The sequence below is a fragment of the Phalangium opilio genome, unplaced genomic scaffold (assembly GCF_054372755.1).
Source record: "Phalangium opilio isolate 3A_F unplaced genomic scaffold, DU_Popi_V2 ptg000217l_1, whole genome shotgun sequence".
Lineage (NCBI taxonomy): Eukaryota > Metazoa > Arthropoda > Arachnida > Opiliones > Phalangiidae > Phalangium > Phalangium opilio.
In genome coordinates, this window is record NW_028324218.1 from 1,349,741 (window position 1) to 1,376,004 (window position 26,264).

Below are 26,264 nucleotides of genomic sequence, written 5' to 3' on the forward strand. Positions count from 1 at the left end.
AAAAGCAACCGCTATTGTGAGAGAACAATGCACTTTGTTATGAGAGAGACAAAACATTTCTCTGGACTAGAAAGTGCTGCCCCAAGTGGTTATAATTTGAACTAAAGAAAATAAAGAAAATTAATTCATGAAGTTTTTAATAGAACTAGGCCCCTAGTAATTTTAAACAATATTTGATTTGAATTTGAATGAACCACAAACTTAATTAAAAAACGTTATATTTTAATTTAAAAATGTTGTGGTTTCGTGAGCATAGTTCATTAATCCATTTTAATCAATCACATTAACAAAGGAGCCACCACAATTCTGGGCGTTCTTTTCTAACCTCTAAAATGTTGCCACACACATACACACTCTGTAATATACATTATTACTGTCTAAACAGCAATTTCTCTACCAAGTCCTGTCCTTGATTGCTTTGATCACGCAAAGGCTTAGCGAGAGAATAAAACGAACGCCAAATACTTTTCCATATAATATCATTCAACCTTTGTCACTTGTGTAAACATGATTTGTTAACCAAGAGGAGATAAAAATGCTAATTTGATTGTAATTGGGCTTTGATATAAAAATTAATTGCAAATTAAGAGGGGGGCCAAGGCTTAACGGTTATTGCTATTTTTATATTATATTATGGATGGTTTATTTACACAAGTATTTACGTTAATATCTCACGATATCTTTGAAAGGCTGATTAATTTAAGATTAATTTAATTTAATTTAACATTAAGTTAATTAATTTACAATTAAAATTAGAGAAATTTATGGCGGTACAACTTGAAATGGCGCTTTTGAATAAACAAAGGATTATTCATATTTTGAAAGCGACCAATCAGAAGCTAGATACCTTCGCGTATTTAACAACTGATAGGTCTGAGGCGACCAATGATATGTCTGATTTTACAAAGTAAGATTAGTCTTTTAGAGGCTTGGCAAGCTTAGTTTATTAATGGAAACCAAGCGGCTTAAAGGGTATATATTAAATAGGGAATATATGGAGATATCAAAAGACTCGGTTAATAATATTAACCCCAAGCAAAATTTAATTAAAATGAAGAAATACTTGATTAAGTGTTTAAAAAAAAAAGTTACCTTTTCTTTTAATTACCAATATCATGCTGGTAACTAAGTGTTAATTAACAAAATATTAATTTAATCTATTTCTTTTATAGATTTTTGCGAATGTTTTAAAGAAATGGAATATTTGACCCAAAAGCGTTTAGACGATGCCCTTAATGACGTCATAAGAGGTCAAGTATCCCACACTGAATTAGAATTAGACGCCATTCTTCAAGACCAATCAAACATAATTAAGGAACTCGAATCGCAATTAAATCAAATCGAAAATGAACGAAATCTTAAGGTGTTGTTAATGAATGAATAATAATTAAAATTAAATTTAAATAATTTAATTATCCTTATTACTAATTAACAGAGTGAAGATAATTTTAAACTAATTAAATTTTACGAAAACCAAATTTCCGAAATTAAATTAGAGGCCCGAAACCGTTACGAAAAAATAAAGTAAATATTAATATAATTATTTTAAAAATTAATTATAATTAAACTAAATTAATTAGGGAGGAATGCAACGAAACAATATCAGTAATGAACTTGAAATTCCATAAGGTTATACCGCGAAATTTTGCACTTTTTTTTCTTAATGTTGTTTGAAGGTCTTCTACGTGGAAATTATTGTTGCTGGATCTAGTTGAATGGTTATGCATTTCCGTTTGTTTAGTAAAGAAGTCGTTCATATAGGCCGGAGTTTTCCCCTTATTGATCTGATAAGCCCTACTGGCAAATTTCCCCCGGAGCTGACAAGCCCTACTGGCAAATTTCCCCCGGAGCTGACAAGCCCTACTGGCAAATTTCCCCCGGAGCTGACAAGCCCTACTGGCAAATTTCCCCCGGAGCTGACAAGCCCTACTGGCAAATTTCCCCCGGAGCTGACAAGCCCTACTGGCAAATTTCCCCCGGAGCTGACAAGCCCTACTGGCAAATTTCCCCCGGAGCTGACAAGCCCTACTGGCAAATTTCCCCCGGAGCTGACAAGCCCTACTGGCAAATTTCCCCCGGAGCTGACAAGCCCTACTGGCAAATTTCCCCCGGAGCTGACAAGCCCTACTGGCAAATTTCCCCCGGAGCTGACAAGCCCTACTGGCAAATTTCCCCCGGAGCTGATAAGCCCTACTGGCAAATTTCCCCCGGAGCTGACAAGCCCTACTGGCAAATTTCCCCCGGAGCTGACAAGCCCTACTTTCAAATTTCCCCCGGAGCTGACAAGCCCTACTGGCAAATTTCCCCCGGAGCTGACAAGCCCTACTGGCAAATTTCCCCCGGAGCTGACAAGCCCTACTGGCAAATTTCCCCCGGAGCTGACAAGCCCTACTGGCAAATTTCCCCCGGAGCTGATAAGCCCTACTGGCAAATTTCCCCCGGAGCTGACAAGCCCTACTGGCAAATTTCCCCCGGAGCTGACAAGCCCTACTGGCAAATTTCCCCCGGAGCTGACAAGCCCTACTGGCAAATTTCCCCCGGAGCTGACAAGCCCTACTGGCAAATTTCCCCCGGAGCTGACAAGCCCTACTGGCAAATTTCCCCCGGAGCTGACAAGCCCTACTGGCAAATTTCCCCCGGAGCTGACAAGCCCTACTGGCAAATTTCCCCCGGAGCTGACAAGCCCTACTGGCAAATTTCCCCCGGAGCTGACAAGCCCTACTTTCAAATTTCCCCCGGAGCTGACAAGCCCTACTGGCAAATTTCCCCCGGAGCTGACAAGCCCTACTGGCAAATTTCCCCCGGAGCTGACAAGCCCTACTTTCAAATTTCCCCCGGAGCTGATAAGCCCTACTGGCAAATTTCCCCCGGAGCTGACAAGCCCTACTGGCAAATTTCCCCCGGAGCTGATAAGCCCTACTGGCAAATTTCCCCCGGAGCTGACAAGCCCTACTGGCAAATTTCCCCCGGAGCTGACAAGCCCTACTGGCAAATTTCCCCCGGAGCTGACAAGCCCTACTGGCAAATTTCCCCCGGAGCTGACAAGCCCTACTTTCAAATTTCCCCCGGAGCTGACAAGCCCTACTTTCAAATTTCCCCCGGAGCTGACAAGCCCTACTTTCAAATTTCCCCCGGAGCTGATAAGCCCTACTTTCAAATTTCCCCCGGAGCTGATAAGCCCTACTGGCAAATTTCCCCCGGAGCTGACAAGCCCTACTTTCAAATTTCCCCCGGAGCTGACAAGCCCTACTTTCAAATTTCCCCAGGAGCTGACAAGCCCTACTTTCAAATTTCCCCCGGAGCTGATAAGCCCTACTTTCAAATTTCCCCCGGAGCTGATAAGCCCTACTGGCAAATTTCCCCCGGAGCTGATAAGCCCTACTTTCAAATTTCCCCCGGAGCTGATAAGCCCTACTTTCAAATTTCCCCCGGAGCTGATAAGCCCTACTGGCAAATTTCCCCCGGAGCTGATAAGCCCTACTGGCAAATTTCCCCCGGAGCTGATAAGCCCTACTGGCAAATTTCCCCCGGAGCTGATAAGCCCTACTTTCAAATTTCCCCCGGAGCTGATAAGCCCTACTGGCAAATTTCCCCCGGAGCTGATAAGCCCTACTGGCAAATTTCCCCCGGAGCTGATAAGCCCTACTTTCAAATTTCCCCCGGAGCTGATAAGCCCTACTTTCAAATTTCCCCCGGAGCTGATAAGCCCTACTTTCAAATTTCCCCCGGAGCTGATAAGCCCTACTTTCAAATTTCCCCCGGAGCTGATAAGCCCTACTGGCAAATTTCCCCCGGAGCTGATAAGCCCTACTTTCAAATTTCCCCCGGAGCTGATAAGCCCTACTTTCAAATTTCCCCCGGAGCTGATAAGCCCTACTGGCAAATTTCCCCCGGAGCTGATAAGCCCTACTGGCAAATTTCCCCCGGAGCTGATAAGCCCTACTTTCAAATTTCCCCCGGAGCTGATAAGCCCTACTTTCAAATTTCCCCCGGAGCTGATAAGCCCTACTTTCAAATTTCCCCCGGAGCTGATAAGCCCTACTTTCAAATTTCCCCCGGAGCTGATAAGCCCTACTTTCAAATTTCCCCCGGAGCTGACAAGCCCTACTTTCAAATTTCCCCCGGAGCTGATAAGCCCTACTTTCAAATTTCCCCCGGAGCTGATAAGCCCTACTGGCAAATTTCCCCCGGAGCTGATAAGCCCTACTTTCAAATTTCCCCCGGAGCTGATAAGCCCTACTTTCAAATTTCCCCCGGAGCTGATAAGCCCTACTGGCAAATTTCCCCCGGAGCTGATAAGCCCTACTGGCAAATTTCCCCCGGAGCTGATAAGCCCTACTTTCAAATTTCCCCCGGAGCTGATAAGCCCTACTTTCAAATTTCCCCCGGAGCTGATAAGCCCTACTTTCAAATTTCCCCCGGAGCTGATAAGCCCTACTTTCAAATTTCCCCCGGAGCTGATAAGCCCTACTGGCAAATTTCCCCCGGAGCTGATAAGCCCTACTTTCAAATTTCCCCCGGAGCTGACAAGCCCTACTTTCAAATTTCCCCCGGAGCTGATAAGCCCTACTTTCAAATTTCCCCCGGAGCTGATAAGCCCTACTGGCAAATTTCCCCCGGAGCTGATAAGCCCTACTTTCAAATTTCCCCCGGAGCTGATAAGCCCTACTTTCAAATTTCCCCCGGAGCTGATAAGCCCTACTGGCAAATTTCCCCCGGAGCTGATAAGCCCTACTGGCAAATTTCCCCCGGAGCTGATAAGCCCTACTGGCAAATTTCCCCCGGAGCTGATAAGCCCTACTTTCAAATTTCCCCCTTCTTCTTAACTGGTTCTTTTTATTTTTATCCATTGGTTTTACCATTAGCTTTATTTCCATCATTCCTCTTCTTCATCTCTTCTTGTTTCCATTCCTTCTCCAAAAAAGCTTCAAATATGGTTCTGTCCTCTTTAAGTAATTGCTTATATTTTGCATGCACATTATTGCAGGAGTAAAATGAGGGTTTCCCCAAATACTGCTTAGCAACTTCATGTTCTCCAATCCTGATATTTAATAAACATGTTTTTAAACACCAATTTAAGATAATTTCATTTAAAGCGCGCATCTTACTCGTGAAAAAAGCAGCTTATTTTATGTGGAATTTCTTCAAAGTAAGGGAAAACGCAAAATACTTCATTGTAACAAGCAAAAACATCTTTCAAATCATAATTTTTCATACAACGATCTTCTAAATCTTCAGAATCTTTAAGCTTTTCACGAAGCTCTTTTCATCTTGGATGATCTCGAAATTAGTTTCAAGTTCCAGACATCGAGATTTTAACTTTTTCCTTGCTTCATGATCAAGTTGGAGGTACTCTGTCATTTCGTTAACCTCCGTGAAGTCCGTCCTGAGTAGCTAAAGGATTTAAATTATTTTATTATTTAATCACGGTTAGTTTTCGGGAAGAAAATAAATGTTTGATGGCGTCCATAACAACACGTTGTGCATTTACCTCCAAAGCATAAATGGCTTCGAGGAAAACATCTTTTTGGGCGCAATTTATCGCGCATCCTAAGATGAGCCGTAATAAACATGTTAACTGCGTCACATCTTGAGCCTCTACTATTTCATTGATTTCCGGCAACATAATACGTCCAAATTATAACGACGTATACCGTTAAGCACTTCATTTAAGTTACGTGGCTAAATAATAAAGTTTAAAATTATTATTTCTCAGATGAGTTCCCTAATGCGAACAAGCCATTCGGAGCAGAAATATTTTGGCTCGCTGTAGTTTATTAATATTAAAAGTTGAATATTTTTAAGCAAGCACTAAGCAAGCATGTGTATTTACATTTTAGCATCAGACAATTCAAAAGCGGTGCTATCCTCACTTGCACTTGGAATGTTTTAATCTAATAAGTGATTTAATTTTAAATATTTTCTAATCAATACGTAATTATTCAGACAAAAACGGGTAGATTATTTTATTAAAGGGCCATTCTAATCTTCCTTCCTTCAACTTCCTTGCATTAACAAAAAGCCAAAGCTTACCCAAATTATAAGATTGTCTAGTATATCCTTCATAGAGTCCATCTCGGATGAATTCAAACAACTTGGTGGAACGTATAAGGAAAAGAACTTGGAACGTTTAAGTAAAAGAACTTGGAACGTTTAAGTAAAAGAACTTGGAACGTTTAAGTAAAATAACTTGGAACGTATAAGCCAAAGAACCTTCCGCCTTGTATTCATATATAGCGTATTCCAGGTGGAAGACTTCTTGAAGCCTACGATTCTTTTGTTGAAACAGTTTTCCAACCACAGAGCTAAATTTGTTTAATCAAGAATTAAGAGTCTAAGAATACTACAAATTAAAAGTAAGTACTGTAAGATAAAAGTTCTCGCAGACGCGACGCGAAGCCTACAAATTAAAAGTACTGTAAGATAAAGCGACGCGAATACTAAAAGTTAAAAGTAAGAACTAAAGAATTAAAAATCAATAAAATTACATTTTTGGAGCGGCGACATTCATCTTCAAAGGTCCGCAAACCCTCTTGAACGTTTCATACAACTCCTCGCAATTAGGACGATCGCGTTGAGTCGAAATCATCGCGAACTTGTCCATATGACGAGGATTATGCATGGGCTTACTCCTCATGTCCTTGCCAAAATCCCTGTCTTTGGCAGTAAACTCCGACCTTCCTTGAATGATTTTTTCTTGCGGAACAACGCGGCCTTTCAACTGCAATGGTTCGCTTCCGTAACTTATTCCCCATTTTTCCATATCCTCTTTAACCTGAATAGTTAATTAAGTTAGTTAAGAACGCGACGCGCCAATTAAAATTTGACAATAATTTACCTTGGCGTTGGTAAGACAGCGATTCATGAAGCTCTTGACCATTTCAACGCGGCTTCTAGGTCCGGGACGAGTCGTTGTCGCCACTTCCCTCATCAAATTGAAATGGCTTCTCATGATGTCGGTTAAACCAGTCATGACGCACAGTTCAGGAATCAAATAAACGACGTCTTTAGCGTCCGAACGAAAATCTCGTTCTTTAGGTTGAAGATCACTAATGGTAATATCGTATTGCTACAAAACAAGAAAAAGAAACCGTAGATACCATTATTTCATACAACTTTATGAAAACCGATTTCCACGTTTTTTCGCCCCAATTTTTCCACGTTTCATCGCCCCAATTTTTCCACGTTTCATCGCCCCAATTTTTCCACGTTTCATCGCTCCAATTTTTATAGAAATAGATAAAAAATACCGCATGTCACCCAAAAAGAACAAGGAGAAAGTTCTATTAATGTTACCTAATTGTGATATTAAGATTATAATATCAACAAGCCATTTTCCACCTTTCCTAAAAGTGTGATTCCCTTTTAGAATAAATATTGGTAAATTAGACCTAATTTAATTGAGATCTTTAATTATACTAATCTGAAACAATTTGAATTAAATTCAATACAAAGGTCCAGTTTACATTAAGAACAAACTAATTAACAAACATACTTTCAAATATTTCTTCTTCAGAGTCGTCTAATAATAACACCCCATTTGAGTTTGTATCGCGTAAAGGGGGGACTAAACTATATCTCTTTTTCAATATCATTCGCTTGCAATCAATTTTGCCATAACATTGCCTTAATGCTGAAACATTAATCAGATTTTGATTGATTAATTAATTAATTACAAACAATGTCCCTATTGGTTTTTACCTAAATATTGCCACTAAAACCATAATTATGACTCGATCCTTCGAGAATACCACTCTATTATTAATAATTAACGTAATTAAGTGTGTAAACAAACGATAATTGAGCCTAATTGTAACATATGAAAGACCAAGGCTTACCTCTTTGAAAGCAAATGGCAAACCAAGTACACCGGCACCAATAAACGATATAAATATATTTGCAGTTATTTTATTTTTATTTTTATTATTTATTATTATTAATTAAATTAACTAAACTACGAACCCAAATATAATACTACACCAAGTTTGTTTTCAAAGCGACACAGATAATCCATTTAACCATCGTGTGCTAAACTGACCTATTGCACATGCGCTGTTAACAAATACGGGATGTTAACAAATACGGCCGTAACAGGGTGAGAAATAAGGAAAATTTTTAAACTGGTCATTTGACCAGTAGAGCCCAAGGGTTTTAATTAAAAAACTGGTCAATGACCACTTAATATTTCTACATACTGTCAGAGCTGCACTGAAATGGTTCTAGGTTTTATATACTGTTTATTTGTTTTATATGAATTGATTTCTATATCTCACTCAAAAGTTATCTATATCTATATAAATCAAAGTCCTGACTGACTGACTGACTGACTGACTGACAGACTGACAGATAATCAACGCCCAGCCCAAACCGCTTGCCCTAGAAGGCTGAAAATTTGCAGGAACGTTACTCATAAGTAGTAGGCGCGTACTAAGAAAGATTTTTGCAATCCGCCGCCATCTTAAAAAATGGCACCCAGAAATGTAAAAACTCTTCTCTATGCAACAAAGTCCGCGCGTTTCACCGATTTCACAGATATTTAGTACACGGGTTTCCTTTCACCTATAGACAGACTGATTGCTCTTTTGGGTTCGATTTGTTGCCATCTTTTTAAATGGCGGCTAAAAACTAAAAAAACCCTTCTTTATGGAATAATGTCCGCGTGAAAAGTAATAAAAAATGTCTCGACGGGCTGACGGGCAACGCCGAGTGCCTTCGCTCCTAGGATGCTACAAAAATATTAGTCATCAGTAAAATCTACCCATTCTTTGTATCATTTTGATGGTAGTTCTTATTACACGCGAGCGACGCCGCGGGTAACAGCTAGTAGTTTATATATGTTAAAGAAAATAATTAAACTTGGAACCTTTAATGGAAACATGTTCCATTTTAATACGAGTAGAATTTTCTAGGTTTGAAGTGCTTAAATTTGTTGCATAAAAACAACGCACATCGCAGCTAGTCTACTAGGCACTGGTGCTAACTAAAAGGCTTGTAATTTTGAAGTGAGTGAGTGAGTGAGTGAGGTAGGTCATAGATTCGAGGAGGTAAAGCCAGGGAGGCCTGGTGGGGCGCTGCTGTCAAAGGGGGCTTAGTAATGCAGACTAAATAGGAGTGCCTAGATGGAAATAAGTCCTAGCTGCAAAATTAATTAACCACCACCGAGTGTACTTAGGACTTCAATTGACTCGCTCCCCCTCGTTCTCCTTGAGTCGAACTAGTTATCTCTCTCGAGCTGTAATTAAGTCTCTCAGTAGCATTAATGCATTTCATACTTATGAAGCGAACATATCACTTATAAACTTATGCTCACGTGATTCCGAAAATAAAGAAATAATAAAAACAATTTTAGCTAATGATATGAATGTTATTTATTTCTTCAAGGTTTATTTTCAAATTAATTTCCCTGTTTTTTCCCTGAATTTCCCAGGGGGTTTCTAAAGGTCTGGCAACACTTTTTAATAATTTTGAAGGTCCCCCTGAAGTGCGCAAACTGTTACGCAAAGGTTTTCTTACCGAAGCATATCGTAAAAGTGCCAAGAAATTAAAAAAGACCAAGAAAAAGATCTTAGAAGAACCCCAGAAATAAACACTGCGCGATGATTCACTGTAATCCACCTAACCGTAACCAAAGAATATTTTTTAAACTTTAACTTTAAACAGAGTGGCTTAGCTATACGATGCCACGATATCGTGATAATACAATAATAATAATAATAACCAAGAAGTGATATCTAGTTTATTAGGGAGAAGGTATAAGATTCCCAAGTATTCGCGCGGGCCAAAATACAAGGGGGGACGTAAAAGGAGGCAACGGGCTATTTCGCCTCCTCTCCTCAGTCGGAAAATATGACTGTAATTTTTTTCTCATTCGCGTCGCGCTGACGTGCACGAGTTTTCAAGAACCAATAAGATGCTGGCTGGTTGTAATTTAGAGGCTGGGATTAACTCCGGACCTACGTAATTTGGACTGGAGATAAAGCTGCTAGAAATGTGGCGCGAATTTATACCTTCTCCCTAATAAACTATAGATATCACTTCTTGGTCATACTTACTGTTCATTCATGTTACTTATGATAAAAGGAATGAACAGTTGTTAGTTCCAAAAGAAAAAAGGAACCCAGTGAAACTATACATTATGGGAAGCGTTAAGGAATTTCTCAATGACAATTATTAAAAGTTGGATGGTAGAAAAAGTAGCTGAGGTATCTTCAGGCTAAATTTAAACCATCATACAGTCAGCCAGCCTTCATAATGCTTAATTATCGCTCGTGTTACCCTTGCTATATACCAAACCAACCCAACAGCGACCCCTGGTTTCATAAAAGACGCCAAAAAATATATAAGAAGAAAAACTTTGAAAAACCACGTCATATCTAACCTTACCTAAGAGAGGCTAGAGAGCCCGGGCAAAAAAATACCTAAAACTTACATATGACGACTTAAGCCTGGAATTCATACAGCTACTAGTAATCATCGCGTAGCCAGGCATTTTCAATCAAGGTATCTAGGCGTATTTATGGGAGGAGCCTAGACTAATCATTTAACACTGGCACAATTATTCTTATTATAGCTGTATGAATTCTTCGTTGCAGTTATACTACAAACTTTACTGGAGAGTTCACTAAAAATCTCGAGGTATTATTAAAGACACTTCCCTTGTTAAGAGTGTTTTAAAGATCTTAATCAGGAGCTGTTAGTTTTTTTAAGTTGCTATTTCGGATGTATCTTAAGTGTTACGAACCCTAAATTCCGCCGGAGGAAGGGGATTGTCTATGAGAGGAGCTGATAGAGAACAAGCCAGAATCATTCGTCGCCAACTAAATAAGATCAAGGATAGCAGAGAAGCGATGGCAACCCTTACTAATTCGCGACATTACGTTTAAACCCCCCCCCCTTTGCCCCCTCCCCAATAAAAAAACAGTCGCGTTGTCTGCATGTTAACACTCTCAATTCCTTTAACTTTACTTGAGACTTATAATCAAACAGAATTGTCTTAGTACATGAATAGCTGTTACTACCAAATGTTATGGACAGTACTTTGAATTGGGGTTCCCAGAACAGTATAAGAGCCCCTATCCTTGACACATGTACCAGCATAGAGGAGTGGCTCGATTCGACACAGTTTTGTTTAAGTAATTAGAACTTAGGGTACTTACAATGTCTCTCCACATTCATGAGTAACATGCCTTCGTTGGAACATCTGGAATCTCGCACCCAAGCAAAGAGCTTTCTCTGTCGTCCTAATTGGGAACTGGTCCATTCTTTTGGCGCTAAAGAAAGTGGTCCACCCATGACCGGTGAAGGCAAATCTTGACTGGCAAAAGTGGCGTTCTCACCAAAGTCGATGACGATACAAGTTTTGATGTCTCGAATCTCCAATCGACTCAAAGCTTGCGCGTTATCTTTCTGAAATTAATATTAAAAACAAATTGAACTTTAACCCCGAATTAATTCCATTTAAATATAAAATACAGGATTTTATAGGACCGTTCCCTAAGAATTACTTCTTCAAATAACCCCACTGTAACTTGTTTAATTTTTACGGTTGCTTGACCTAGCTCTTAAAGTAGCCAAAGGGTCAGGGTAAAGATTTGGAGCAAAGTTTTCTTATTTCTTAGTTAGGCCATAACGAGGTTATATCCTTACACGTAAGGGCCCTGTCCTCAGGCTAGACGGGAGACCTTTTAATCACGAAGCTGTCTCTAGACTGTCCGGGGTCAAAAAGAAGGTTCCTTCCAAAAATTCCTTAATGTAATTACCAAAGAAGAATGTTTTCCCTTCATTAAACAAATACTCGGGGGTTCTGCGGCTCGAGCTCCGGCCTTAGCCCTAGCTGTGGGCAACTCGAAAATTAAAGGAATAGTACAGCTACATAACTGATTAAACCTTAATTAAAAGAACGGCTTCCTTTTTCTAAATATAAAAATAATTAAATATTAAAATTAATCAATAAAATTAATTATCTCTTATTACAATATGCTAATTACTACATTTAATTAGTCATGATTAAGGACTACTGTTTCGTCATTCCCCCGCCATTGGTTTAGTGCATGGCGTCTGCTAGCCAGAACCACCTTAGCTGTATTTTTCCTTAAAGTCTTTGGCTCTTAAAGGACCCGAGTCGACCCAAGTCCATGCAGTATCTCAAAGGCTTATCCATAGTATAACCTTAAACTGATACATACTTCACCCTAGACCATTTCGGCCCATACCTTTTCTTACACAAAACCCCCCAAAACACCCAACGCTACGAAAGTCTTAATTATTTCAACACACGTCTTACGTTGAAATAGTCCATATTAATTTACAACCTTGGATTGGGCCCGAATTTCTTTAAGAAAATAAGGCAAAATAAGGCAATAATTACGGGCATATTCAGGCTGCGAAAGTTACTTAATTAATTTGATGAATATTCCACGCTTTTAATGATTTCCAGGCACGAGTTTTATGCAAATTAATGAATATCTTGAGCCAACATACAAACTTTGGTTTTTGGCAAGGGAAAAGATATCTAAATTATTAGTTACTGAATTCTTTGTAAGATTCTTCGCTTACACTTAAAGTAGTTTGTTTATAATCATAATAATAATCACACCGAATTCGTTAAGACCCTTGCTCTGTTTCTGTTTCTGTTCTGAAATTCAATTGATGCAAGTTCATAAGATATGTGTGTTCCTTCCATAAGTTTGTTTCATTAATATCTGGTGATGACAAACTGAGAGGAGGTAAAGCAGCGAGCTAGGCCTGGTGAGTGAGTGAGGTGGCGCTGCTGTCAAATTTGGGCTTAGTAATGCGGACTAAATAGGAGTGCCTAGATGGAATAGGTCCTAGGATGCAAAACTAATTAACCACCACCGAGTGTACTTAGGACTTCAATTGACTCGCTCCCCCTCGTTCTCCTTCTCGAACTAGTTATCTCGAGCTGCTGTAAGTCTCTCAGTAGCATTACGACAAAGTATAGGTAGTGCATATCATACTTATGGAGCGACCATATCACTTATAAACTTATGATAACACCACCAAAACGTGCGTTGGTTGGGGGTCCATTCTAGCTATAGGACTGTCTTGTGGTTGATATGACATTTGAGCAGAAATAAGAGACCATATAGGCCTACCCGGGATCTGGGCTCAATTCCAGAAAGAAGGCCGAAACGAGGCTTAGAGGTTTCTTATCTTTCACAAAAGATGGATTCTTATCTCTGTTGGCGCGGGATTTAGGGGCTTAGACCCCCCATTGTGTGTTATTGTAACGTATATACGACTAACAGATCTACTATTTAACCCCCCACCAAAAAAGGACAAGGGTCAAAGGTCAAAATCATTAGGGGCTGTGTAGTATGTTATTGTTTTGAAACTAATATTGAAGCTTACTTAAACGCAATGCAATGCAATGTAATTTTATTTAGCTTCGGGTTACTATGCCTTTGACAGAAGCGCAGAATTGAAGTCCTAAGTACACTCGGTGGTGATTAATTAATGTTGCAGCTAGGTCCTATTCCATCTAGGCACTCCTATTTAGTCTATGCATTACTAAGCCCAAATTTGACAGCAGCGCCACCTCACTCACCAACCAGGTCTCCTTCGCTTTACCTCCTCTCGAATCTATGACCTACCTCACTCACTCACTCACTCACTCACTTCAAATTCATTACAAGCCTTTCAGTTTGTCATGACCAGAGATTAATTAAACAAACTTATGGTGAACATACATATCTTATAAACTTATGATACTGCATGCGCAAAGAAATAAGTTCTTATATTTTTTAAATCGTATTAAAGAAAGACTGATCACAAAAGTACTTCCGTTTTTGGACGTATAACTCCCGGAACGGTCAATAAATGTCCGAACAGAATAGTATATATGTCCTTCATTCAATTTAAAAAAGGACATAACAATAGAATTGAATCGTCTTTCTATTCTATAAGGGGATTTCACAAAGCGCAACCTATTTTCAATCGAGTTTTATATTCTTGAATTACTTTTGAAATTCGGGAATGATTTTGTACAATGAAAAAAAAAATTCATTCTTAGCCAGAATTTTCTTTTATTTATTTTTTTTCCCCCATGATCGGTAACAAGAGCAGTTGGCGACTCACTCACCAGGCTTCCCTCGTTTTACCTCCTCTCGAATCTATGACCTACCTCACTCACTCACTCACTCACTTCAAAATTACAAGCCTTTAAATTCAGTTTGTCATGACCAGAGATTAATTAAACAAACTTATGGAACATAACATATCTTATAAACTTATGGTAAAGGGGTTTACATCATGGTACGTGGCTCATAGACTAATACTTAACTTACGAAGTGTGTTAAGGGGCATAAGGAAAAACTTATATGACATAATATTAGTTTTGAAAAAGTTTCCATGAAAGTTTTCAACACGCCGTTAATTTACAAATAGGCAATTTTTCCCAGCCAGAGCAGACTCTACTATACTAAAGATGGCAACAGATAACCTTTAACCTTATCTATAATCCAGGACCCATTGTTCAAATCGAGTACGACCATTGAATTGATAACTTTGCTAAAATTTAAAGCAATCTTGCATCGTAGACAAAAGCGCTTATAGCAAACGATTGCAAAACGAAAAAAATATCATTAAATGAAATCAAAGATCTTCTTACGTATCTACAAAAGATGAGGCAGGAATTGATACAGCTACTAAGAATCATTGCGTATTGCCATCCATGTTATTTTCACTCAACGTATCTAGGGCAGATTTTGTGGGAGGAGCTATACGTATGACGAATTTTAAAATGGAGAACATGGGGGACACACAATGATTCCAATAAGCTGTATGCATTCCTGGATGGAAAAATTCAGAAAGGACTTTTCCAGTTAGCTGATCTGGAAAGATTATCCGCAATCGGTTGCGGCTATACGAAAGGCGTACAATGAAATTATCAAAAACTGACCGAAAGGCAGTCTGGGTATTATCAGAAAGTGTCGAATAAGATCAAAGAAGCCGATTTCCTCAAAAGAGAAGCATCCCACAATGGGAACGAAAGAAATATCGCTTAACTTCCAATGGTTTGGAAACCTGATTGTGTGCCCTAGTTAACTTATACGTTTGCGACTTCAAAAGTTGACGACGTTCGCTAAAGAAGTTCAAAAACCCATTCTTGGACTGAAAGATTAGAACTGTCTTCTTTATCTACAAAGTCAATTAAAAACTGTCTACAAAGTCGATTAAAAAACTGTCTACAAAATCAATTAAAAACTGTATACACAGTCGATTAAAGCTGTCTGCAAAATTATTTAAAAACCACCTACAAAATCAATTAAAAACCACCTACAAAATCAATTAAAAACCACCTACAAAATCTATTAAAATCTAACACACTCCGATTAGAGTCCAAAGACATTAGAAGTGACTTAAAAACGTACTTAGGTGCACACAAGACTGGTAACTTAATTATCTTCTTTACATCCACATAACTCCCTTTTTAACCCTTAAATATGAAGCAGACGACACTAAACCCCGCCCCCTTTTCGCAATGGTCAATTCTTCAACCTATCCACATTATTTCATTTCAACCAAGTCTTTATAATAAAGTCCCCTATAATAAATATATAAAGTAGGTTTTTATATAACCTTTATCCAAAAGAATAAACATGATTTTTCCTTCCAGCGAGACGAACACACTAGGGGATTAAAGTTCTATGGGAAGTTTTGTTCTCTGATCTTCCTGGTGCTGCATGGTGACCTCTATTATTTTAACCCCCTACGGATGACCCTTCCCTTCCCTCCCCCTGCCCCCGGAACAAACAAAGATATATATTTATATATATTGTTAGACAGGATCCGGGCATCATACAGTTGGCGGCGGGAAAAATAGGCGCCAAAAACTATGGGACCCCTATAAAGTGCGCGAGCTCTCAATTCTTATATTGCGAATCCATAATAAAACAAAAACATCATAAGTCTATATGATAACTCTTCATAAGTTTAACTAGCCGTAAGTAATTTGTGAGTATCAAAGAGTTATACAGGGTGTTTATGTCCATTACAAAATGAGCTCCTTGGGTAATTATAGTTTGCCTAAGTAGTAACATGATTTCAGTTGGATGCATCTATACTTCTATGACCACACCGATTTTGTTTGACCCCCCATAAGGGACATGTACTGAACAGCCCCTAACACAAGTTAAAGTTATGAACATTGATTGAAAACAGTGTTTTAGGGATGACCCCTTAAAGCATTCATTGTCTTTCATCGTTTCTTACGTTAAATTTAATATAATTAAAGGGGTTATCAGTAAAACATTTATAACTTATAAGGGTTTATCTTATTTATTTATTTATGATAATATAAAATGTATAGCCATATTTTTCTTACAACCCCTATGCATATAATAAATGACACGCTATATATTAATATTTATACGTATGTTTACGTTGGCGGGGTTCGTGAAAATTTATAGTATGTTAGCGTCTTGGAAAGACATAAATATATAAAGAAAACTGCGGTTCTTTTATTATATTTTGACGTGTTTTTGTATAAAGTTTAGTCTGTTATTATATTTTTTTTTCACTGTTAATAATAAAACTTTGAGGTAAAAACCGAGGGGCTAATCACTGTCAAATTCCCTATACACCGATTACGTAATACATGCAATAATTTTTGCACTGTTAAGGGCGGAGTTTTTAAAGATTACGCGTAATCACATTAGAACAGTCAAAGGTACATTCGTGTACATCGATTACACTAAGAGACCAGCCCCTCGGTAAAAATACAATATGGTGTTGACTACGTAACATTGCACTGGTGGGGAAAAAATAAAATACCACCGTGACGTCATTTGATTCATTTTGGAATAAGGCACTGGTATTTCCTTTTGGAATAAAATATTTTCGCAAGTTAAATAAATTGAGTAAATAGGTTATGGTGTTGTTTCGTAATAATGTATTTATGCATTTTAAAGAAAAAAGGGAGGTTTTCGACGCATTTCCACGATCGATTAATATCTTAATAACCCTTTGGCGTGTTCAACATTCATATACGGTACCGTTGCATAGAAAACTAGGCCTAGCATGATTATTTTGAACATTTAATAAAGGTCTACGTGGTGTTGCAATAGAAGGGGTAATTTAATTATAGTTTGACCAAGAAGTGATATCTAGTTTATTAGGGAGAAGGTATAAATTCATTCATCCACATTTCTAGCTCTTTATCTCCAGTCCAAACGTAGACGTGTCCGGAGTTAATCCCCGCCACTTCTAAATTACAATAACCAGCATCTCATTGGTTCTTGAAAACTCGTGCACGTCAGCGCGACGCGAATGAGGACGAAAATTACAGTCATATTTTCCGACTGAGGAGAGGAGGAGAAATAGCCCGGTCTCCTCCTTTTATGTCCCCATTTGTATTTTGAAAGGGGGGACTGCAGGACTATGGCGGGCCAATACTTAGGCATCTTCTCCCTAATAAACTAGATATCACTTCTTGGTTTGACTTAGTACATGATGCAGTGGGATTCATGGATGGTAAGTTCTATGGGAAATCAATCTGGAGTCCGAAAATGTTCTATACATCTATACTTCTATGTCCACCCATAAGATTTGGTTTGGCCCCATAAGGGATGCACGGACCACATGTATTTTAAATTGTCATGGCGAAATTAAGGAAAATTCGTTAGTAACCAATCCATACCCTAGGAAAAACCTTAAATTCAGTTAAACGCATTCGGCATGCATTCCTTGAACCTTAGGGAACAATTAAGGCACCAAATTGGTTGGCGCCTTTTCCACTCCTTGCAATTAAAACTACACTCACACACATACTCAGGGTTAAGTGTCACGTGACTCTACTCTTGTTACAAATATGTTAGGCAGGTAGAAACCATGACAACGGTAATAGCTCGTGCGTCAGCTCGTGCAAGTCGAAAAAGGCGCGGCATTTTTTTAAAGAACGTGGCAGGAATTTTTAATGCACGCTTTTTAGACTAGGCCGAGTACTCTTGTCAAATTTTAGTTCAGGGGGTGGGGTTAGGGTTTTTTTTTTTAATTTGTTTATGGAGTTTCAAACGATTAATTGGATACACGTTAATTAATGATATTATAGGATAGGCGTGTGTATGTTGGTGTAGTCGTTAATTAAACCTGGATCGTTTTTAATTAAATTAAATTAATTAATTATTTAATTTAGACAAATACTTTTTTTAAGTTTTATATTATATTATAAAAATAAAATTATTTATTAAAATGTCTAAATTTTAATATAAAAACCCACCATTATACCATGACAAAGGGAAGATAATGAAGTAGAAAAAGTTAATTATTTTATCAAGAAGTTCTTTAAATCTTTAAGAACTTAAATAATAAGGTAGGCCTTGGAAAACTTTCTTATTCTTGAATACCCAAGAGATGGGGAGAAAAGAGAGATAAGCTCTTTAAAAAGGATTAAAAATTGTAAAGAAGGGTCCCTTAAAAGCTCTTTCTCACCAAAATAGTATGTGTAATAATCCTTTTTCAAAGTCCGGGTAAAAGAAGATGAAAACTTTCTTTTCTTACACCTCAAAGAAATAATAAAAAATGGAATTTATGAAATACGGTTTTTGATGGACTAAGAATATTATTCATTTTTTTTAGGTGGGGGTCCATCTTTCAAAAATTTTTGACCGCATTATTAAGTCAAGTTCTATTCAATAACCTAAATGTATTTTAAGACCAAAACCTTTATGTTAAAATTATTTTAAAGGTATTTTTAGACAAAAATTTTATGTTTAAATTATTATAAAAGTATTCTTAGACAAAAAATTTTATTTTTAAATTATTTTAAATGTATTTTTAGACAAAAAAATTATAATTAAATTATTTTAAATGTATTTTTAGACCAAATATTTTATGTTTAAATTATTATAAACGTATTTTTAGACAAAAAATTTCCGTTTAAATTATTATTTACTTTTTAATATTATAATTAAATATAGTAAAATTTACCCTTGACCCTATCTGGACCCTAGTTCATTATAAGCACGCACGCATACCTTATGTCCCTAGTGCATTAATTTATAACTTGGCTTTCAGTTTTATATGATCCTGGAAGCTGGAATACTAGCTAAATTCCCCAATAGAAAAATCGGGTTAACGATTTTTAAAAGCATAGGCATACTTCGAATGGATGGAAGGAACACAAGCTCATTAAGGGTTTTCGGTTACGTCACAAGGGCAAGGGGAATAGGTCCCTGCTTAGGATTATACGGACCTGGTAGGGCCTTTTAGCTTAATGAACCTTCAAATTTAAATATACGACGAGAACAGGAGAGGCGAGGCGAGCGGGCCTGGATTAAAGGAAAATTCGAACCCGAATTGAATTTAAATTTTTAACTTTTAACCTTTGAACTTTCTTTATAAAAATAAATAAATAAATAAACAACCCCATTTAAAAAAAATAATTCAAAGGATAATTCAAGGATAATTTTTCCTTACACTATTCCTTTATAAAATCAGTAGAAATCGGTTTAACGTTAAGAGGGAGGTAAGTATTTTAAGAAAAAAACCCGGTTTTTTCTTGAAGAGGGTTTTTTGTCTATAGCCTTAGATCAGGTCAAATGAGCCTTACTTCTGTGGTTAGTTAGTTAGTATATTGGAGAATCTCCATTGGGTTTGAGGGGGAAAGTTTGAGGGGGAGGATTTGACTAATGATTACATCCGTATAAATCTACTTTGAAGTCCCTGAAGTCCTGCCCAGACAGTTGTTGACGTATTGCTACTGTATTTTTATAACTTAATTTTGGTACTAGTTTGTATATTTTTTTTATATAAATTAATTTTGGTATTAGTAATTTAATTTTTAAACTCATTTCTGAATTTCCTAATTAAGAATAAAAGTTAAAACTAAAATTAAAGAAAACTGACTTTAGATAGTCAGGAAAAACCTATAGAGCCGGAGAAGTCAGGGAATTTTTGAAACGAAAAATACGTCTCAAACATATGCGCAAAATAATAATTTATAATTTAAATCACACCTATTCTACTGAATTTGAGTGTATAACATTATTAGAATAAATGGCGTGAAAATTACACGTGCCACAAATTTTGGCGCGAGCGAAAAGGAGCTGGTAAATGGCGGGAAAATTACACGTGCAGCAGTTTTGGGCGCGCGAGAAAAGGAGCTAGCAAATGGCGGGAAAATTACACGTGCAGCAGTTTTGGGCCGGCGCGAGCGAAAAGGAGCCGGTATTTATAACACAACGTCATAATTATTAGCCCCTGTGTTTTCTCCATGCAGTCACCAAGTCTAGGCGCGAATTATTAATGAACCTCTATTGTTCGCGTTAAACGAGCCACCAGTTTTGATAATATATTCAATTTCACTCTAAGAAAATACCAAGAGCGTAAGCAGGGGGGGATACGCAACGTAGCTTCAACAACGGTACATTCTTAACTTGAAAAACATTCATATATTTTAAAGATGTTCTCCCAATTTTTCGCTAAAAGCCTTTTATACCTCAGAATTTAAATTTTAATAATAATAATATTGAACATTTCGTTCAGAATCAGTCGGAGTTTGCTTTATTTTCGTTAATAAAGGTTTGTAATTTTTCAATTGACTTTATTGCAAATTGAGGTATGGGTAGTTGCACTAAGTGCTATCCCGTTGTTGTTGTTTTAAAATTCACCGCTTTCAAACCCCCCCCCCCCCCCAATCTCAATTTGCGCCAACCAAAACCAAGCTTTGAAACGACTACGTTGGTCATTTTGGTTTTAGTTACAAAACAAAATTAAAAAATATTTGGGTAAGTTAAAATCAAAGGGATAATGAAGTAGTTTACAAATTTAGCCCTAGATACGTTAAGTGAAAATGCCTACACAATTATTCCTAGTAACTGTATGCATTCCAGTAGCTACATATTACAACATACAAAAAAATAATAATATTGTAATAAAAATAATACAGGGCAACCAAAAAATAAAAACACGCAAATCGATACACAACAATATTTCGATATTAAACTAATTTTAAATATGTAAATTAAGGCCTTATAACGTAACCCATTTTCGTAGCTGCAGAAGAAATTTTAAATTTAAATTTTTTACCATGCAGCTATATAGTCTTAAACTGCGTATATAAAAAAGAAAAATACATTCTGTTTCAAGTTACACTTGCACTAAGGCAGGCCCCAAGGTAAACCATAATATATATTTTAAATATAAGCCAGGTATAGCCTTGCAACAAATTTGCATTTAAATTTAATTACGTTGCACGGCGAATATTGTCAAAAATATTTATAAACTTAACTTAAAAGGGTTTATATTCTATATAGACTTTTATTTCCGAGTACCACCAAAATATGTCGCCTAAAGGTCATTCACCTTTCATTAAATAAATATATGCATATATATACCACGTATTTTAATTAAATTTTAATTTTAATATTATTAATTAAGAAAATTTCAATTTGCCCCCTGGAAGATGATGTTTATGCGAACACCGGAGTGCTGCGGGGAAGTAGTTTTACAGGCGTTCTATGGAAAACCCATGTTAACGTTTGCCCCTGTAGGTTATCTTCGCCCCTTGGAATATAAAGTTTCAGTAAACACCGGAGTATTGCGGTGAAATAGTTTTACAGGCGTTCTATGGAAAACCCACGTTAACGTTTTGCCCCTGTAGGTTATCTTTGCCCCTTTAAAAATTTAATGGTACTAAATATTGATTTTTAAGTGGTTTAAAAGTCACAATTATAAACAATAATTACTTTTTAAACATATTTATATGATGAGCTAATTATTTTGTTTGTAAATAACTTTAATAACCATTGTTTCTCATTGCTTTAAAAGTTATTCATTTACAGTAATGCAGATAAACTATGTTAATTCATTCACTCATAGTTTTATCAAATTTCCTGACATTTCCCAGTGAGTGTTTTATAACGACAGAGTTTGAAATCTCCCTGACATTTAAGAACCTTTTCCCAAATTCAATAACTCTTCCACGTCATTTATGTCATCTACGTTTTTTAAAAAAAAATCCCTGACAATTTAAAGTTATTTCAAAAACTCCACGTTAAATTTCCCTTTCGTTTTCTTGTATTTGTATTTGTTATTGTTTAGGGAAAAGTGTATATTTATAACTATAATTTACATCGTAAATCGAAAGTTAAGCAATAATAATAACAACAAACGTAGAGTGTAAGTATATACATCTTAGTGTGATTTTAGCAACTGCATGCTACGTTCGGGATATACAGAAGTAGAGTTGGATGCTCTTTTGGCAACGGGTTGTACCAGTCTCGACCCTCCCTTTCCCTCTCCCTAACTCCGCCGCTTTTCCCAGAATATTTGAATCTGGACCAATTTTTGTCGCCCGAGCTTAAAGGGAAGTTAAAATGCCTTATCTTGATCCCTAAAACAAACATTTCTACACATATTTTTTATTTTTGAAATTACGTGTCAATAACATTACTTATTGAGTCTCAATTTCGACTACAGAGTTAAAAGAAAATTGGTAAATTATATTTTCCACGATTTTCCTGACAATGTTTTTTTCAAAATCCCTGACTCAAAACCCCAAATCCCCTGATCTAGAAAACCAGCATGCATTATCAGAAATACTGGACAGTAATGAAATCAATGGAGAGGTCAACCATAGTTACCATATTTTCAAAATCACTGACGTCGTCCCTGACTAAAAAACCTAATTGCCTGATCTAGAAACAACGCATTATCAGAAACTCTGGACCCTGACTTAAAACCCCAATCCCCTGATCAAGATAATCAAGTATTATGAGAAACAATGAACCCTATAATCGATGAAGAGGTCAAAATCACCTTCTGTCTCCCTGATTCAAAACCCCAATTCCAATTCCCCTGATCTAGTAAAACACCCTGAATTACCAGAAACAGTGGACCTTAATCAATAAAGAGGTCAAAGGGCATATAGTTAAATATTTAAAAATATATCCAGACAAAAGCCTATAAGATTGTTTACGCCTGTGTTATACATCATAACTACAGCATGGGAAGTAAATAGAGATGCACCCTTCTTCAAATATAAACTTCTGCTAATAAAAAAAACGTACACTCATGTTATAAGTCATAACTACAGCATGGGAAGTAAATAGAGATGCACCCTTCTTCAAATATCAACTTCTGTTAATAAAAACTCAATAAAATGACCCAATTGGCGACATTAAAATCATTTTGAGCCTTACACCCTTCTTCAAATATCAACTTCTGTTAATAAAAACTTACACTCATGTTATAAGTCATAACTACAGCATGGGAAGTGAATAGAGATACACCCTTCTTCAATTATCAACTTCTGTTAATAAAACTTCAATAAAATGACCCAAGTGGTGACATTAAAATCAGTTTGAGCCTCTCTTTAATGTTGAAAACACGCTTTTGAGGGCTACGACTGGCTGCGTCTAATTTTAGGGTATAGCGGTGGCGTTGGTTGGATGGGGAGAGGAGTTTAGAAAGCATGGGGCAAAGCTAGCCATCGTGACGTCACCCCCGTATATTTTTTATCTTCCTTCCCCTAACAAAACTGTTCTTTTTCTTTTCAAGCCCCTTTCAAATCATATTTCTTTTTTTTATTATCTATGTATATATAACCTATATATACCTGGCTCTCTTCCGTCCCCTAACCGCCAGTGTGTGTGCCCGTGTGTCCATTAGTGTTTTTTTAATTAATTTATTTTGTTGGTTTTTGTTTTTGTTTTCTATCTGTTCATATTGTTCTTTTTTATGTGCTACTATGCTGTTTTTGTTTTTACCATGGAGGGGGGTTGTACCCAAGCCCTGGTGGCTTCACAACCCTATCCCTCGAGTTCCACTAAATAAATAAATAAAATAAATATATATATATTACTCTGTACCTACATGGTTATAAATCTTTAAACATTGCATGAATCAATAAATCTATACTAGTAATCGTTTAGTATAGTTGTAGTACTCATTTTTCATCCATTTTTGGGTCATGGAACTCACGTGGTCTTTTAACAATATAGTTGGTAAACAAAGCCGATTCTTTTTCTTATTATTCACAACCGATATTTATTATTATTTCACAACCGTTTTAATATTTAACATATATATTTCTTTCATATAAAACTATAATTTGAATAATAATTTTCAAATAGTGTTAACTTATTTTTATTATTATTTATTTTTGGCGCGGTTTTAACAATAAGGCGCGCAATAAAAGAGCTTTTTGGCGGGTAATTTTGTCGCGCGCGTTTTCAGATTCGGATAAGGAAGGCTCTCTCGCGCGCGAGACCTAACCCTTTCAGTAACGGCGTGCTTCTAAAAGAGCTCTCACGTCAGAGAGCTCGAGCTCACGAGCTAGGGAGCGAACGAGAGCACGAGCTATAGCTTGCTTTAAACCACTCAACAAGTTAGAATGTCACGTGAAAAAATGCCTAGGGTTTTCCCAACGACCGTTTTACTAGTTTTCTCGCCGCTAGTTTCGATAATGGCGCTGTATGTTATATGGGTTATCAGCGAAGCTAGGCGGACGAGTCGGAAAATAAGGGGGAATTTCTCATTCACAGTCAAAGTCTGAATATACTAGATATAAGTGTGCAGTGACTAAAGCCTGCATGGACTATAAAGAAATTAATTTGAATCCACTGTTTTCTTCGAGTTATGACTTGATGAGTGTTTTAAGGGGGCGCTTTGAATGGCCTTGATATACTACAATTCAAATCCCCACCTCCCCTTTGCTTGTGAGTTGTGATTCGTGAAGTGAATGTTGTTTATTTTATCGACAATGAAATCAGCCAGTTTATGGTTTATTCAATTCACGATTACGATTTACGCAGAAAGCTCAGTGTAGTGCGTGTGTCTCATTCCGTTACCATGACAACCGCGAAATCAAATTACTTTCGCGTTCCACCACTAAATATGTTAATTACCTAACTAGGGTAGGGTGAACAGCTGAGCGCTGTTATTTTTCAAACTAAACTAATTCACTTTGAATAAAAACGAAAAAGTGCACTTAAAAGTTATTTTAAGGTGCACACATAAAATTTTCACAAAATGACTGGATAACGAACGTGGTAAAAACCAAATAAAAATTATTTTAAAATCCTAATAAATAAATAACTAAAATATACAAACATTAAGGCTTAATAAAAAGGCTTTTTTAATTAATTAACTGACTAATTAATAAATCTAATTGGCGTTTAAATAACAAATAAAAATATTATTCCAACGCTAATAAATAAATAAATAAATAAATAAACATTATGGCCTAGTATAAAGTTGTTTTTAATTAAACTAACTAATTCAAATATCAAAATTTGCATAAATAAATAACCCAAAAAAAATACCACAAAAATTTATTTAAAATGAAAAACCCTACAACCCTTTACCCATTAAATTCTTAACCCAATCTCAGACTCACACGTTTTTTTAACTTAACTATCTCTAGTATAAATAACAGTACAATCTCACCTTGAAAAAAGAAAACCTACAGTTTAAACCAGCCAGCGTAAGTTCCCCAATCAATAACACCTTTACATTTTCAGGACAGGTAGACCTATCAAGGTTTTTGTCGGGAAATTAAATCCCTCCAAAGGTAAACAAACGCACACAAGAAGGGAGCGATAAAAACGGTTAACGGCATTTACGCTTACAATTTTCATTATAAGCCCTAACTGTAAATTCAATAGAACCTATACTCTGCATTCTAGTATAGGTCAGATTTGGAATTAGAAAATGTATAGTGAAATCTTGCAAAACCATTTCATTTGCAATGCTGCCAGAAATAAAGACAACAAAACTACAGCTCTAAATTGTCGTTGGTGGCGCGAACAGATTTAATGACCCCAATTTAACTTCCGGGACCTTCTCCTAAACCCTAAAATGTTTTATTTTGTCAAGTAAACACAACGAGGACCCCGTTAATATTCCTTATATTCTTTTCTTAGAAAACAAAGGCTTAACTTTAACGATGTCGACAAAAAACTTTTTCTTAGCCTCTATCTGCTGTTGTGAATTTTATCAGAAGGGGATAATGGAAGAAGTGTGACACTCTCTATCCTCTTAATATGCTTAAGTTATGTAACATCATGTTTCCCAGGCGAGGGAGCCCTTTTAGCTGCGAATTTCATCAGAAGGGGGTACTAGAAGAAGTGTGAAACTCTGTATCCTCTTAATATGCTTTAGTTATGTAATATGATTCTACCCAGGCGAGCCCTTTTTGAACATTTGCTTTCCCGTTCATCAAACTTAATTAAGATGGGCATCGCACCGTGCAAGGGTGAATTCTACAACAGTTTGGTTATACTAAATCCTCAGCAATCAAC

General features: G+C 36.9%; 1 protein-coding gene across 11 annotated transcripts; it reads right to left on the reverse strand.

The window, feature by feature from the left end:
- Positions 1-201: 201 nt before the first annotated feature.
- Positions 202-11,451, reverse strand: LOC149615480 (piwi-like protein 1). 11 transcript variants are annotated; one of them, XM_089857418.1, is made up of 13 exons: positions 7,839-8,056; positions 7,702-7,755; positions 7,496-7,633; positions 7,297-7,423; positions 7,114-7,218; positions 6,839-7,049; positions 6,489-6,775; positions 6,034-6,305; positions 5,834-5,894; positions 5,492-5,682; positions 5,109-5,394; positions 4,860-5,041; positions 202-1,707 (listed from the first exon to the last, which is right to left on the reverse strand). In XM_089857418.1, the coding sequence occupies exons 6-8, from the start codon at positions 6,971-6,973 to the stop codon at positions 6,131-6,133; spliced, it is 597 nt and encodes a 198-aa protein (XP_089713544.1). In that variant the 5' UTR covers positions 6,974-7,049; positions 7,114-7,218; positions 7,297-7,423; positions 7,496-7,633; positions 7,702-7,755; positions 7,839-8,056; the 3' UTR covers positions 202-1,707; positions 4,860-5,041; positions 5,109-5,394; positions 5,492-5,682; positions 5,834-5,894; positions 6,034-6,130. The 11 variants fall into 11 exon arrangements, with proteins under 11 accessions (XP_089713544.1, XP_089713545.1, XP_089713541.1 ...); XM_089857419.1 differs by lacking the exon at positions 7,114-7,218 and having other exon boundaries at positions 6,839-7,069; positions 7,297-7,362; XM_089857415.1 differs by lacking the exon at positions 7,114-7,218 and having other exon boundaries at positions 6,839-7,069.
- Between the last annotated feature and the right edge of the window lie 14,813 nt (positions 11,452-26,264).